This window comes from Echiichthys vipera (assembly GCF_963691815.1).
Source record: "Echiichthys vipera genome assembly, chromosome: 3".
Taxonomy (NCBI): Eukaryota; Metazoa; Chordata; class Actinopteri; order Perciformes; family Trachinidae; genus Echiichthys; species Echiichthys vipera.
Genome location: NC_139828.1, coordinates 19194464 through 19209681, shown reverse-complemented (window position 1 = coordinate 19209681; position 15218 = coordinate 19194464). Strand labels below are relative to the sequence as shown.

At 39.0% G+C, this 15218-nt stretch overlaps 1 protein-coding gene and 1 pseudogene across 2 annotated transcripts; both read left to right on the top strand.

Annotated features, from left to right (window-relative positions):
* The first annotated feature begins 1700 nt into the window (after positions 1-1700).
* On the top strand, positions 1701-4948 carry LOC310945362 (potassium voltage-gated channel subfamily V member 2-like; annotated as a pseudogene). Its single transcript has 2 exons — positions 1701-2928; positions 4764-4948. The product of its transcript is annotated as a potassium voltage-gated channel subfamily V member 2-like (transcript).
* A 2311-nt stretch (positions 4949-7259) lies between these two features.
* LOC310945361 (N-acetyllactosaminide beta-1,3-N-acetylglucosaminyltransferase 3-like) lies at positions 7260-13139 on the top strand (the record flags this gene model as incomplete). Its single annotated transcript, XM_083911442.1, has 2 exons — positions 7260-7281; positions 11990-13139. The coding sequence occupies exon 2, from the start codon at positions 12000-12002 to the stop codon at positions 13137-13139; it is 1140 nt and encodes a 379-aa protein (XP_083767568.1). The 5' UTR covers positions 7260-7281; positions 11990-11999.
* Positions 13140-15218: the final 2079 nt, after the last annotated feature.

Here is a 15218-nt window from a genome sequence, read left to right as displayed (position 1 = left end):
CTGTTCACCTTCAAATGATTTATGCCGTTCAGAATCAGAGAAGCCTTCGTGGGAGACTTTATTTTAGGTGGTATTAGTATTGCTAAACCGTGCTCACAGTTTACTAAACGGAGGGCACATTATTAAACTTGGCAACATTAATACTTTAACATTAATGAAATAAATAAATAAATGCAACCTTGTGAAAGAAGTCAGTGTACAGTGCTAAACACAATATAGAATTAACTGTGAGGCTACTCGTATGATACATTGACTTACCTGTTTTTTACAACTTTATTTGCATATTTCCACAAATATAATACAAACATTTGTAGAACATTTCGGCAACGTACTCAAAAGAGAAAAAAATATATAAACATAAGGCAGTCATTTCTCCTTTCAGTGAACATTACAATCTCAAATTATGACATAATATACGTAAACTTAGGAAGAGAGAGTACTTAAGTACACAAAATAAAAAGGCAGAAAATAAAACGGATAGATACAAAGAAATTTAATTAAAAGGTGGGCTATATTACATTTCCTTCTTCCAAATCTTGTGGTAAATACATTTATTATTAGATTCAAAATAATTTCTACCAATGTTTGTATTATATTTGTGAAAATATGCAAATAAAGTTGTAACCCCACCCCAAATAAAAACACACCGTACCTCACAGGTAAGTTAATGTACCAATATTTACACGAAGCGTTACAGATAATGCTATATTGTATTTAGCACTGTACATTCACTGCTTTCGTAACGTTGCATTTATTGTGTTTGTCACGTCAAACGCACCTTTCATTAACGTTGAAGTAGCTGAAGTCATATCCATAGGCGGGGGTTGCCAAGTTTAATAAATACAAAATAAAAATCTGTGCCCTCAGTTTAGTAGATGGCTTTTTTACACCAATTCGTAATACAAAGACAGCCGCAGAGAGAAGAACAGATTTTAAAGTTTTGCAATGACGGGATTGGCTTAGGGAGATTGTGGCAAGATTTGATTGGACTGAATGAACATCCGTAGTGGAAATTGACAGAAGAGAGAGTAATGAAGACAGTGAGTGTAAAAGAGTCATTTGTTTGAAATAACCTAATTACCAACCTCTGCTGTATGATGATACACAAATACATTTTACATGGGAAACTACAAAGCAACTCTCAAGTGGTTTGTTTCTGTGAGTGTAAATAGTTCATGCTTACCCTTTAACAAGACTAAAAGTTTAGACTTATGAGAAAAGTATGAGTAAATAAAAAATGATTCAAAAGAGGAATAAAAGGACAACATCACAACAGAAGACATTTCATTATATAACCTCTGGGTTGAGTCTCGTCACTTCAAAATCCTTAAATCAACTTTGTTTCTCAATCCCGCCCTCAAATATTTACAACTTTTTAAGGAAACTTGGAAGGGCACCAATTGGATTAAATGGATGAAATCCCTTGCTGCTCACCGTGACTAATCAAATGCCTATGTGTTGTCTGCACCGTAACAGTCAGGGAGGGGAATCCCTTCCTCTCTCCTTAACTCTCTGGACTACAATCTCAGCCACAACTGAGCCATTAAAAAAACAGGAAGAGCTGCTATTCACCGGGATATCAGTGATGATTCAGCAAGATACTATGTGTTGCTAGAATCATTTGTTGGAGTGTGTCCTGTTATGCTTTTTTTCCCTCTTCCTTCTGTTTCATTTGTTTCCTGACTTGAACGACCGTAGCTATGACTTCAGGGAATGCTAAACTGCAGAGGTGTTTGCAAAGTCGCTGCTCGTCTATTAGCTGTCTGTCAAATGGTGTAAAGGACATCAAAACATTCCCATTTTCTCAGGAGAAAACAGTCAAAGCATGGACATCTCTGGGGAATCCGGACAGTCCTGATGGCTAAGCAGAGGAGAGACCCAAAGAGGAGCAGAGCATCAGCGTTAACGTTGGGGGGGGGGGGAGTGTTTCATATCCCCAAACTGTGCGCCGTTAAATACCCTCACACTATACCAATGTAGAGGCTCACTGGCTCTCTACATTGTTCTTCTTTGACTGTGACCCTGCCTACTTCCACCACATCTGCCATTTCTGTGCAAGCTGAGTGCTGTGGGTCATAAAGGAAATTTGTCCCATCAACTTTGAGGAGGAGATAATATACTGGGGCCTGAGCCTGAATGACACCCAGCGCTGCTGCTGGATGATGTTTGAGGAGAAGGTGGATGAGTTGCAGGAGTACCTGAAGCTGGAGAGAGACCTAATGGCTGAGATAGAGGTGAAGTATGACAACAAGCTTTTTGAGGACATGGTCTTGGGGAATATCCGGAGGACTCTCTGGCACACTGTGGAGAAGCTGTACTCTTCAACTCTGGCGAAGGCTTTCACCGTGCTTTCCAACTTTTGTGCACTCTTCCCCACTGTCGCAATGAGTCAACACCATTTTAGAACTTAGAGCGTATAAAATCAAGAGCAAAACAGACATGGAATGGGTGGAGATCATCACCATTGTGATGTTTCACATTTGAATTTATAATCTGCCTTGTCACCACTCCTAACATCACAATGTTTTTAAAGAGCAGACTAATTTTCGTTGACCTGGTGGCAGTCATGCCTTATTTTGTCCAGATCATCTTTGAAACTTTACTGACACTGAGAACACAAATGCACAGGAAGACCTCAGTGCCATGTCCCAAGTCAGGGAGTTCGGCTATGTCCTCAAAGTTTTCAAGCTGCTGCAGATCTTTTGGATTTTGAAGCTGGCTCGACAATCCCCTGGCATGAGAGCATTTAGGTTCAAAAATGCAAGATGCCTGTTGGTAACACTGCGGCAGTGTTACCAACAGGCATCTTGCATTTTCCTCTTCATCGCCATGGGAATCTGCACTTTTTCTGCTCTCTTTTCCGCTCTACATTCAACTGAGAGGGAAACTGAGGGATCTCCTATCAGTAGTCGTGGTGGGCTGCAGTAAGTATCAATAGCTGAATAACTTCAGATTTTAATCCACAAACATCTCTTCCCTTCCTCGTCTCCTCTCCTGCTTCTTCCTCTACATATACCAGCTTTAGAGAACTATGGTGTGATATAGTCTGCCATAGCATCACTAAGGAAATAAACTTTTAGACACCACAGCCGTTAGTTTCACTTGTTACAGTCTCTTAGTTATCCTTTTAGCTGCAGAAGTTATTTAGTCGTAAGTGTTACAAACAAGTTTGGTCGAGGGGTTTAACGCAAGAATGAGATGAGAAGGATGAAAACAAGGAAAGAAATAAACAGTGTGGACTGTTTTCAACCGAGAGCAGCTGAGGTGGGCTAGTGGTAAGCGTGTTCCTCAAACAAGGCCTCACCAGTGCTGGTCTGTGTTCTCATGAGCAGCGAGCTTCATCTAGTCAGTTCAGTCTAGCTCAGTCTGTAGTGTGGTCTTAGTATCCGATCCCCACACTGGTTGTGAAATCTTTATCGCACACAATGTAACCATACACCACCACAGAACTCATATCACACTACAAATTTGGGTGATCTATTTTAGAAATGATCTTCTTCAAGCACAGGGACAATCTTTTCTCAAAAGCACCTCAAGATTAACCTTACACTTTAAATATGCCGTTTATGTGATCAATTGTTTTAAACAAAAACTCTACTGCCCAACAACAATGACCAAAGTTTATTTCTCTGTACAGTTCCTTGTAGTGGTCGGTGTGGCCATTTGTTGAAGGTGTTTTTGAGTGGCAGGCCAGTGAGGGATCTGGGGCCCGTTTAATTGCCCAAATTTGCGATGTGCAAGCTGTTGTAAGTTGTTGCAAGTTGAAATAATTTATTTTGTGGCACAGCTTTCACTATTTACAATCCATGTGTAAGCAGTTCTTGCTATTTTTTTTGTGAAACAAGCCCCAGGGCCTTGTTTCTGTTGTGACTTCTTCTGTTTTGCCTTGGTACCTGCATGAAAGAACAAAAGATGAAAGGTTGAGAGTGTGAACCTCCATTGAATGTCCTTGTCAAGTATTTAGCAGTTGGTGTCACTGTGTGTCATGGATATAGTACATGTCTGTTAGGTAAGCAGTGACAAAGACTGCAGTACAAGTAAGTTCTGGTCTCTAAGACTCCTTAAATAAGACACTTTCTGGGATAACATTATTCAGCACTGTTTTTTTTTTGTGAATACTGGTTTGCACTAGCCACCAAGTTTTGACTTAACATTATTAAACTCTCAAACCTGACAATAAAGATTTTATGTTGGTTTATTCAGCTCTGGCGTGGTTGAGGTTTTGACCTAATAACATATACCAGGAGCATGGAAATGTAATCACTGATCCACACAAAGACTAAGTCTCTATCCCTTCTGGCTTGCTCTTGAGTGGAGAAGGAAATGCATTAAACGCAATGATTTGTTGCACCCCAAACCACTTTGTTTATTTGGTATAAGTCATTAAAAGCTTGCCAGTAAATCATGTCGTTCAGTGTTTTGTGTCCCAATAGCTCTCTGAATTGGGCAATGGCAGCAGAAAAATGTGTCCATGCCTCACCCATTTGAAACTTTAGATGGGAGTGGTAGCCTTGTTGTACAGAATACAGTCTCAGAAAGTTCTTGCCTCATCATGTTTTCACATAAACAGCTGTTGTGCATTGTAAACATCTCAACGCACAACAGCGTTGTCAGTTGGCGAAGCCTGTTGGCCAGCAGTATTAAATTAACTTATTAACTTTAACTAATTGTATTCTCTTTTAGTTCATTCTTTTAATCATGTCATAGTGAAGCAAATTCTGTTGAAAACTGAATAACATGGGACTGTTTAACTTCTGCCTTAGGTCAGCCTCTCACTGTGGGCTACGGGGATGTTGTTCCAGTAACTGTTATGGGCCGCTTTGTGGCCTTTGGCTGCATCTCATTTGGTATTATTCTCAACAGCACGCCGATCTCTTTACGCTATAACAAGTTCTCTGATAACCATTCCAAGCTGAAAGCAGAGGAGTACAACTCTAAAGCATTGTAACAGCGCTTTCAGCTTAAGAGGCGCCTCTGACACAGAATGGAAATCATCACTCGGAGGAAGACAATAGCACAGACAGCTGCTGCGAGTCAAACACACTGAGTAAAACTTAAAATGATAATTCATGGGAGTGTTAAGTGGAAACTTGTCGCTTAATAAACTGTGTGTTGTGTTTGTGTTAGATAGTACAAAGAGGATGTTGGTAGAAAAGAAGATGAAGAAGAGGAAGAGGAAATAAGGGTTTTCTTCACACAGGTGCAGTGTGGCCTTCACTCCTTTGCATTGACGCAGAAGATGCTGATTTATTAGCGAAGATAAAACATTTAAAAGAGATGATACAAAGGCCCCTAGCTGGAGTCAAACCTGTGACATTATAAAGCAGACAGACGCAGCACCTCTGGACCAGGATCCCTCCACGTGTTTCTCTCAGTAAGGTAGAACTTCTGCGTGTTATTGAGCCACAGAGCCGTGACATTACACAGTTGTTGACTTTGACTTTAGCATCCTTTTTTCCTTAGAGCATTCCTTGTTTTATTCCTATGAAATAAATATTGATTGCTTTTGTATGTATTTGTAATGCCTTGTATGTAGTTTATCTTATTTCTAGAAATGTTTGTGTGTTTTTATGTTGTTGCTTATTGCTGTCTTCACATTATGTGCAGCCCTTTGAGGCATGCTTTGTGATATTGAACGATAAACTGATATTGAGCTATAATAAACTTTGACTTGCCTTGATAATATCACAGGAAAGGGCAGAGGCTTAGATTTTTTTCCTTATGCGAATAATGGTGCCATTATTAGTTACTCTCCATGTCAGGAGAGAAAGAGAACATACTGTATGGTTGTACAGTAGGGTTGAGAAGACTTCATTTTCATACTCATCAAGCAACTTCAAACCGGTTTTTGATTTACTTTAATTTGTCTTAGATCATTGTTTTGGGTATTTAAAATAAGACATATTAATCATCAAAGTGCAGGATGATATTTCATTTAAAACCAGGAAAGGTACATAAATGTTTCTTTGTCTAGCCCGATCCACCACATACATCAATTGTTGCAGAGCCAGGAAGCTTTCAGGAAGCCATATTACAGTCCATTTTGAATTTGGCCCTGGACCATCCTGCTCAGCTCCCGTCCTTGCTGTCTCTGAGTGATGCAACTGCACCTGGATCAAGTCTCCTCCATCTCAAATATGACGACATTTGTGAGGCATTGTGTCACTGTAGACAAATGCATTTCAGCAGTTTATAACACATTAAAGCTTAGTGTTGCTGAGTTGTATCTGTGTTTTATTACAGTGAAATACAGTCCAAATAAAATCAGGCTTCAGTTGATTACTTTTGCTTTCATCTTGCACGACTCCTTATTCTCACTTGGCATGTAACAATGCTTATAAAACGAGATCATGCCACAATATACACTATTTTGTCTTTTGTGTTTTTCAAGTCTGGATCTAATGTGTAAATTAGTGGCTTTATTATATGATTATATGTTCTTTATATATTTTAATTGGTCAATATGTCCCATGGCCTCACTTTGTAAGATTGGAAGATGGGAACACAGTGATGACAGTCTGTTTATGTTTTTTTGTCCAATTTCCAATACCGATACCTGTATCATAAATGCCACCACTACTGCCTAAAATGCTGGTGTATCTGTATCGTTGAGTACCGACCCAGTACAACATAATCTAGATCCCTGAAAAATCTACTCTAAAAGTTCTTTATTTCTGTTCATTTTCAATTATGTCAAACCAGAAAGTAGTAACTTCTGTGGCATCAGTTCTCTGTATGTACTTCTTCATGTTTCAGTACACAGCAGTTCAAAAAGCAACCTGTTATATATACGTTATTTTAACACACTGGTATTGGATAGTTGTTATGACCCAGTTCAGGAAAAATGGAAATGGAACATCTCTTATTTAAAAACACTGAGGCTTCATCTGCTCACCTACAAATATAATCAGTAGCTGGAAAAATGAAAATGTATTGTTGCAGTTTATACTGGGCCTGTATAGTACTGTAAATATAGGTATCCACAGACCTGAGAACTTGTATTAGGATGCATTGTGCAACTTTAATGTGCTTGTGGTAGTGAAATAGGCGGTAGTAATGGTATTTGCACCAGGTGGAAAGATGGATCGATGGATGGATGGATGGATGGATGGATGGATGGATGTATGGATGGATGGCGCAGCGGGTCTGACAGCAGGCACCGCCCAGCAGGCTGACAGCAGCCCTGAGCTCAGAGCCATGCTGCTGCTGCTGCCGCTGTTCACCAGATTTATTAATAATCTCTGGAGCCGCAGACACACGAGAGGAACTATCTCCTTAACAGTAAGTACACTCTTAATTCATTAGATAAACCAACTTCTGGCAATACTGCTGTTGCGACCACTTCTCCACAGGGGAATTTAAATACCGGAGCGAGTTTCCTTTTCCTTCTTTCTTTTTTAAAGTAACGGGAAATCGCTTAATTCCGATAATTTACGTGTTTATTGTCGCTGATGCTTAGGCCGACATTATCGCATCTAATCGGGACTTGATTGAACAACATAAAACACATCCAACGGTCAGGTCGGAAAAACAACGCCTCAAACAGAAAGGTATTTGAAATGTGTCCTGTTTTTTTTTTTTTTTTTTTTATAAATGCGTTGATTTTATTTACGGTGCTCTTTTATATAGACTACAGCTAATACATACTCCAGTGTGTGAGTTAAATATCACCGGATCCTTTGAATCAGGCTGCGACTTTCTTTCAGAACAATATGCTGCAATGGCAGTTTGTGACAATAGGATAATGTGTAATATCCTGTTGTAAGCCACAATTTTTTTTTGTGTAGAAAAGGACGAATGATTGTGACCTAGGCCTATTTGTATGGGTCATATATATTTTTAAAGTGTCCTAAAGTTATTATTTATGTCTAATTGGGCTATGAGTTCTTATAAACAGTGGTCCTCTTCAGCTATAAACTTTAAAAGTACAAATAGACCTACATCAATGTAAAAAAATACTCAATGACAAGTAAGTTTCTACTTTAGTAAATGTAAAGTAAAAGTACTTATTCTGCAGTAAAATGTCCCCTGTGACTCATTTATTAGGCAATGACAATATACAACTGTTAATACTGATGCATCAATGTATAAGCAGCGTTTGTAGCTGCTCGATGTGGAGTTACCTTTAATGACTTTATTTACAGGTAGTTAAGTCTAGTGGTTTCTAACCTCAGGGTAGGGTCCCTCCAAAAGGTCACAAGATAAGTAGGACTCAGATGATTAATGGGAGAGGAAAGAAGAAAAATACAAAGCTCCGCTGCATTAATCTTTGCTTTTTTTGTAGTATTGTAGTAAGTATTGGATAATCTGAAATGTGACAAATGGCGTAGACACTATATTTATAGAGAAGTAAAAAGCTTAATAATTCCCTTTGAAATATAATGGAGAAGTACAAATTATGAAATGGAAATACTCAATTAGACATACCTCATAACTTTCCTCACTCTTCTTCAGTCTTTCCCAATGGCATATATGAAAGAGTGAGTGAGTTGTTTTGTTGTCTCCAACTTTACATTGATGATGCAGGTTGTTACTAGTGCATAACCTCTAATGGCATGCATAAATGCCGTACGACTACAGCAGAAACTCATCAATAAATAGAAACAGAAATTATCTTTACATGTAAAAAAAAAAAAAAAACACCATATATATATATGTGTGTGTGTGTGTGTGTGTGTGTGTCTGTCTGTTTGTGCGTGTCTTTTGAACAAAGGTTAAGATTCAGTTACAGTTCCTGAGCAGATTACAAAGAAATGAATGTGAAATTAAACCAACACCATCTCACGGAAATTCACACTTGATGTGAATATGCCATACAGTTATCTTACAGTAACTTTACAAAACACAACAAGTAAAGACCAAATAGATAGACCGAATTAGATCCATTAAGTTTATATTTGTCGTATTGACATTTTTCTAAAGTGACTGCTTCCAAGGTGCTTAGATCATGCCCTCCAAATAATAGATGTGATAACAACAGTTTAAAATACTTGCATTTAAAAAAAATAAAAAACAAAAGTAAATAATACTTTGAATTCAGGAGAGAAATTTGACTTTAAGGATATTTTAAAACTATATATATATATATATATATATATATATATATATATATATATAAAACATCAACATTAACATTATTAAAAAGATTTCTCTCTGAAATGGCTATAGCTGTGAAACTAACAGAAACAATTAAGGCACTCTTGTTGTCCTGGGATAAACGACAAGCGACATGCAAATGTGTTTGTTTTGACAGTGAGAAGTAACGATTGAACTTGGTGGTCATATATATTTCAGGCCAGAAAATATCCTGTTGTATTTCAGTGTCAGTGTCGGCGAGAGTGTGTTTGCGACCTTCTGCTCTCTAATCATTAGATCAGATAAGCATAGCATGAATTGCATCATTTAGACAAAGTTTCTGTATATGATGAAATAGAGTGTGGTCTATACCTACTCTATAAAGTCTCCTGAGATAACCTTTGTTACGATTTGGCACTATAAATAAAATTTTATTGAGTTGAATTGAAATAAGTTACGTATTTTTCCGCCGAATTTCCTCATGATTAGTATTAGGTTGAGGCTGGGGTTAATATGTGAGCCATTTGACATTTGAGAGTGAATGCTAAAGTTTACTTGGGTCCTTCCCTTTCTTTTCTCTCCACGTTTCTCTGAATGAGTAGTCTGTTCTCTGACATCATCAATGTAACATATTCCACCCATTTTGAGGAGACATGACAACATTTGGTTTGTTGCCACCAAATGCGCTGTAAAAGTACAGTGAGGATTCTGCAGGTGGTTGCCAAGCAACCTCATGTCTGCTCACTCTCTGCTTGTTATTCAGAGCAGTCATGAGATGTGCGAAAGCTTTCATTTATGGGTATTCACCCTCCCTATGCCTCATACTTTGAGACTAAGCCCAAATATTGTCTCATTAGTCCAGAAGAACTTTTTTTTTAGTTCTCCACATCCGGCTTGTTGTACTTTGGGGTGGTTGCTATATTGTGAGTGAAGAATGACATGAACAGCAATTTAATCAGACATGCCACAAAAAGGAGAAACATAAAGAATTTCATTAGTTAGGGTCTTCTGCAGACAGTAAAAAAAGTAAACGTACACAAAACGCTCACTTTCCTCCATCGTCCTGGAAAGGGAAAAATATAAACAACAAAAAACAGACTAACCAATTTGCTGTTTTCCCAACACCTTTATACCATGTCACCTGCTGTCTGTGGCCAATCAGTGATGATCTCTGTGATTAGTGCCACTTTGACAGTCAGTCTCTATCTCACAAGAAGAAGAATTACTTTATTTATCCCGCACGGGGAAATTGAATTTTTTCACTCTTATTATTATACATGTTACACACACAGGCCCGAAATACACACATGCACAAACAGGACCTATACATGCAATTAAGAGATGTTAGAGCGAGGGGGCTGCCAGTGACCAGCGCCCCGAGCAGTTGGGGGTTAGGTGCCTTGCTCAACAGCACCTCGGCAGTGCCCAGGAGATGAACTGGCACCTCTCCAGCCACCAGTCCACGCTCCATACATGGTCCACACAGGGACTTGAACCAGCGACCCTATGGTTCCCAGCCAAGTCACCTATGGACTGAGCTACTGCCGCCAACATATTGTTAGTTGAGTTGACAAACAAGTAAACAATTTCTTTGACCTAACATTAAAGCAAAAAAAAAAAAAAATATATATATATATATATATATATATATATATTTACCAGCATATATTGTTAAGGGTCAGGTGGGTCAGGGTATTTAAATGTATGCTGCTGTGTGAGCAGAAAGACTAGACATAACTGAATAAACATTTCATAAACATCACAAGTTCGACTCATTAATGTTGATCAGGTGAGAATGTGCACCTTCCTCTCAATTACATACTTACATACTGGGAGTGGAGAAAATCCATGACACAACTTTAATGATTTTGGCACAGGAAGGTCTTATTCTGTATTTTGCTTCGATGCATCGCAGGTCACCACAGTCTCCTCTCAACAGCTGATGCTCAAAGTATCTACTTCTATTAGCAAATTTATATAAAATGAATTAATACTCCACTGTCTATATATTTCTTGCCTCGGACTCAGAAAAACTCTTTTGGATACATTTCAAGCTACCATTGAATAATTTGTTGGTTTTAATTTTGCTCCACTCATCTGCAGAATGAGCATGATGTACAATGCTCATGTTTAAGCAAAGTATCACAATTTTGACTTGAAGATCAACAGACTACTGTACCAAAGTCCTCTGGTGTGGGCTAACTTTAACGTCGGTGTTTTCTAATGTTAACTGCACTGGATGTTTGAGTTTGCATGGATGAGGTACACTAAACATGGCACCGCAGCTGCTTTGCCCAGAAAAATTGAAGGCTGTAGGTTTCCGCTGTTTACCCCAATACAGCAATTGCGCATACACTCAATATAAGCTGTGTTTTCACCTGTGTAAGGGCAAAGTACTTGAATGTGTTCCCAATAACTACAGTTCACAGACTTGCAGACCCCCCCCCCCCCCACACACACACACACACACACACACACACAAACACACACACACACACCATTTATAGGTAGGAACATGATTCATTTGTGGGCAGGTAAGCTTGTTTTAATTTCCTTGTTTTATTCAAAGTGTTGTTAATCTAAATCCAGCAGCTGCCCTTGGCTCTACCTTATCTTATCTAGTTATGACTGTGTGAGCAAACTGCCTAGTTACACATGGAGCAGGAACAGATCAACACATGTCTAATATTCAATATTAAATAATCTTTTAGTTTTGTTTTCATCTCTCCTCCAGCTGCTGGTTTACTTTGCATTGTAATGTATAAAAATCCATCAGATTGTGACCCATCGCATTTCTTTCTGTTGAACTGATAAATAGAGTTTGACAGCAATTAATAACTGAGTCTTGTTACATGTTTAATGCCATACTAAGATGTTTTTATTAAAAAAAAAATGTTTTGTTTTGTCACTGCAGAGATTCAACAATGAGAAACATCAGAGCAAAAATGCTCTTGCTGGCGGGAGCTCTTGGTCTGTTGGTCCTCCATCTCTGTAAAGATTTTATTGACCACAAAACCATCCGCTTTCATGTCGAGGTGAGAGGCGACGACAGGCAAATAAGGCCACCTACCACAAAGAACTCCTATGTATACTCCTGGCCAACATGTCAACGAAATACCAGTGCTGACAACATCACAGACTTCAGCTCTCTTTCTGGTGATATAAAAGACTTCCTCTATTATCGTCATTGTCGCCATTTCCCAATGCTACTGGACCTTCCTGACAAATGTGGAGGAGCTGACAAATCTGCAGAAGTCTTCCTTCTGCTGGTCATTAAAAGCTCCCCTGTGAACTATGACCGACGAGAGGTGCTGCGTAAAACCTGGGCTACAGAGAGGTTACACAATGGTGTGTGGATCCGGAGGATCTTCATCTCAGGAACGATGGATACTGGTTTTGAGAAAGAGAGACTGAACAAATTACTGGAGCTGGAGCAACGTGAGTACAACGACATCATCCAGTGGGACTTTAATGAAAGATTCTACAATCTCACCTTGAAGCAGATACTCTTCCTGGAATGGATGGAAAGAAACTGTCCGAACACTCGCTTCCTGCTAAATGGTGACGATGACGTATTTGCCAACACAGACAACATGGTGGAGTATCTCCAAGGCCTCAAGAACAATGATGGAAGCAAGCACCTTTTTACTGGCCATCTGATCCAGAATGTGGGGCCCATTAGAGCATCATGGAGCAAGTATTTTATCCCAGTTCAGGTGCAGAAGTCAGACTCATACCCCCCCTACTGTGGTGGTGGGGGCTTCCTCCTGTCTGGCTATACAGCTTCGGTCATATACAATATGTCCCAGTCCATTACCATTCTTCCCATTGATGATGTTTACATGGGGATGTGTCTGGCCAAAGCAGGACTAAAACCTGCTTCTCATATGGGTGTGAAGACCGCAGGACTGCACATTCCCTCCAGCACACTAGATGGATATGATCCTTGCTATTATAAAGAAGTTTTACTGGTACACAGATTCCTTCCAGCTCACTTGTATCTCATGTGGCACAGAATACATGATCCCAATCTGGAATGTGGTACCTCCAAGAAACAACTTTAGCAGCACCAAACTGTAACTTACAGTACAGGTGATTACTGAGCTTGTTGACACTTTGTTTCCCGCGCCTGCTCTGACTTTGGGAGAGCTGGTATGATCATGGTAAGATCATGAAAAATGTTTGGACTTTTTTTCTACTATTGTTCAGCTGCAGGCTTCAGCACGCTCAGGTGGAACTTTTTTTTTTCTCACTGTCATTAATGTGGTAGCATTCAGGCTGAAATAAAAATGGCAGTTGGTGGTGTAGGTTTCTCCTGCCACATCCTGTCTGCGTGAGCAGCTTCTTACTTGAATTTTTTTTTAATTGGTGCGAAACGTGCTTCATATTAGGCTTCATTGCTTGTTACATCTGAGCTGGTAGATACATACTGTAGCAGCGACATGATTACAGTATACATGTGATATTCTATGGCTGATGTGTTAAATCATGTGTAAAATAATTGCAGTACAGTACATAACCATTCGCTAGACATGGAGTATTATTATTATAATATTAATGCCTCCTGATAAAAGTCTAATCATCACTGTTTGAAATCCATCAACATTTAAAAATAACTTTGCCTTTTTAGCTTGCAAAATGTTACACTTTGCTTTACCAGTGTGTCTAATGTTTGTTACTGTGCAGGTACCATGCATAAACAGCTGCTCACGGCTGGAAACAGTGTTGATGGGAGCTGTGAGATACAACTATACAGTAAATCTGCAGGTCGTAAAATGTGAGGCTGGGTATCGTTAAAAACGATTATACCTGTACTAACTTCAGTACCCTTAGGGGTGTCCAATCCTGCTCCTTGAGGGCCACTGTCCTGCATGTTTTAAGTTTCTCTCTGCTCTAACACACCTGATTCTAATGATGTGCTCGTTATCAAGCAGCGGAAGCTCCTCACAGGTTTGATTATCGTTAGACTCGGGTATGTTAGAGCAGAGAGAAACCTAAAACATGAAGGGTAGTGAAGGAGCAGGATAGGACACCCCTGCCCTAAAGTGATACAGATACTTCATTCGATGCCTATCCTGCATCTCAGCATGCTGAACTGCCAGACAAATCACAACCTACGTTTAAGAGCTGCTGGGATGGTGACTATTTGAGCATCTCTCACTTTGCGTGGGGTCATTTCACATTCAGAAAAAAAATATTGATTAATAGAGCTTTCCGCATGCTGGTGCAGCCAACTTATGCACAAATGTAAATCATGCTTTAAAAGCCTTCAACAAAATCTGCAGGCGTTAGCATCTCCAGCTAACTAGCTTACTAATGTGACAGTCCTCTGCTTGGCTCGTTCTGCTGTTGCTCAATTTTCTATCTCCACGGCTGCAGACCTGTCAGAGGTTAATCAGCGTAATGGGACACACCTGGGGCCAGTGTGCATCATGCATTTAACTCAGAACAGCAGCCACTTCTCTCCCCTCACACCTCTGTGTTGCGTTTTTTATTTCCCTGTCTGCTTGTTAGTCATGTTATCATATTGTTTGATCAGATATTTTCAGATATTTGTTTTAAATTACACTTTTATATTTATATGGAAGCATGAGTTATAAAATTATTTATTCTGTATCTAGGCAAACTTCTTGTACACCTGTATACTACACTGGGATTAAAACAATACCCAGCTCCAGGTATGAGTGATGCAGGGCGGTGAGGTACACTGTCCACAGTCTTTTTTGTTTGTTTTTTAAACTCAGGTTTTCTTATTCCGATGTAATTTTACATCATACGTTTACAGCTTTCTTTCAATTAAAGGCTTTTCAGTTTGTGCCCGTATATGTATGTTTAGAAATAGTGTATTTTGTGCCTTACATCAATTATTGATGAAAGTGATATTTTGGAGGGCTGAAAGCATTTATGAATGTCGAAAAAAGTTGATTGCCATTTAACATTAGTCTATTTAATATATTCATAAATATCCAGATCTATTTAATTTTCATGATGCTAAGAAGACGTTTTATATTGTGTTATTTTATAATGAATAACTTTGACATTAAAGTCTGTACTGCATTTCTGGATATTTCTGTCCATATCATGTCCTGTATTTACACATGTATGCGCTCGTCCTGTGCACAGCTGTACACATTCCAACACCA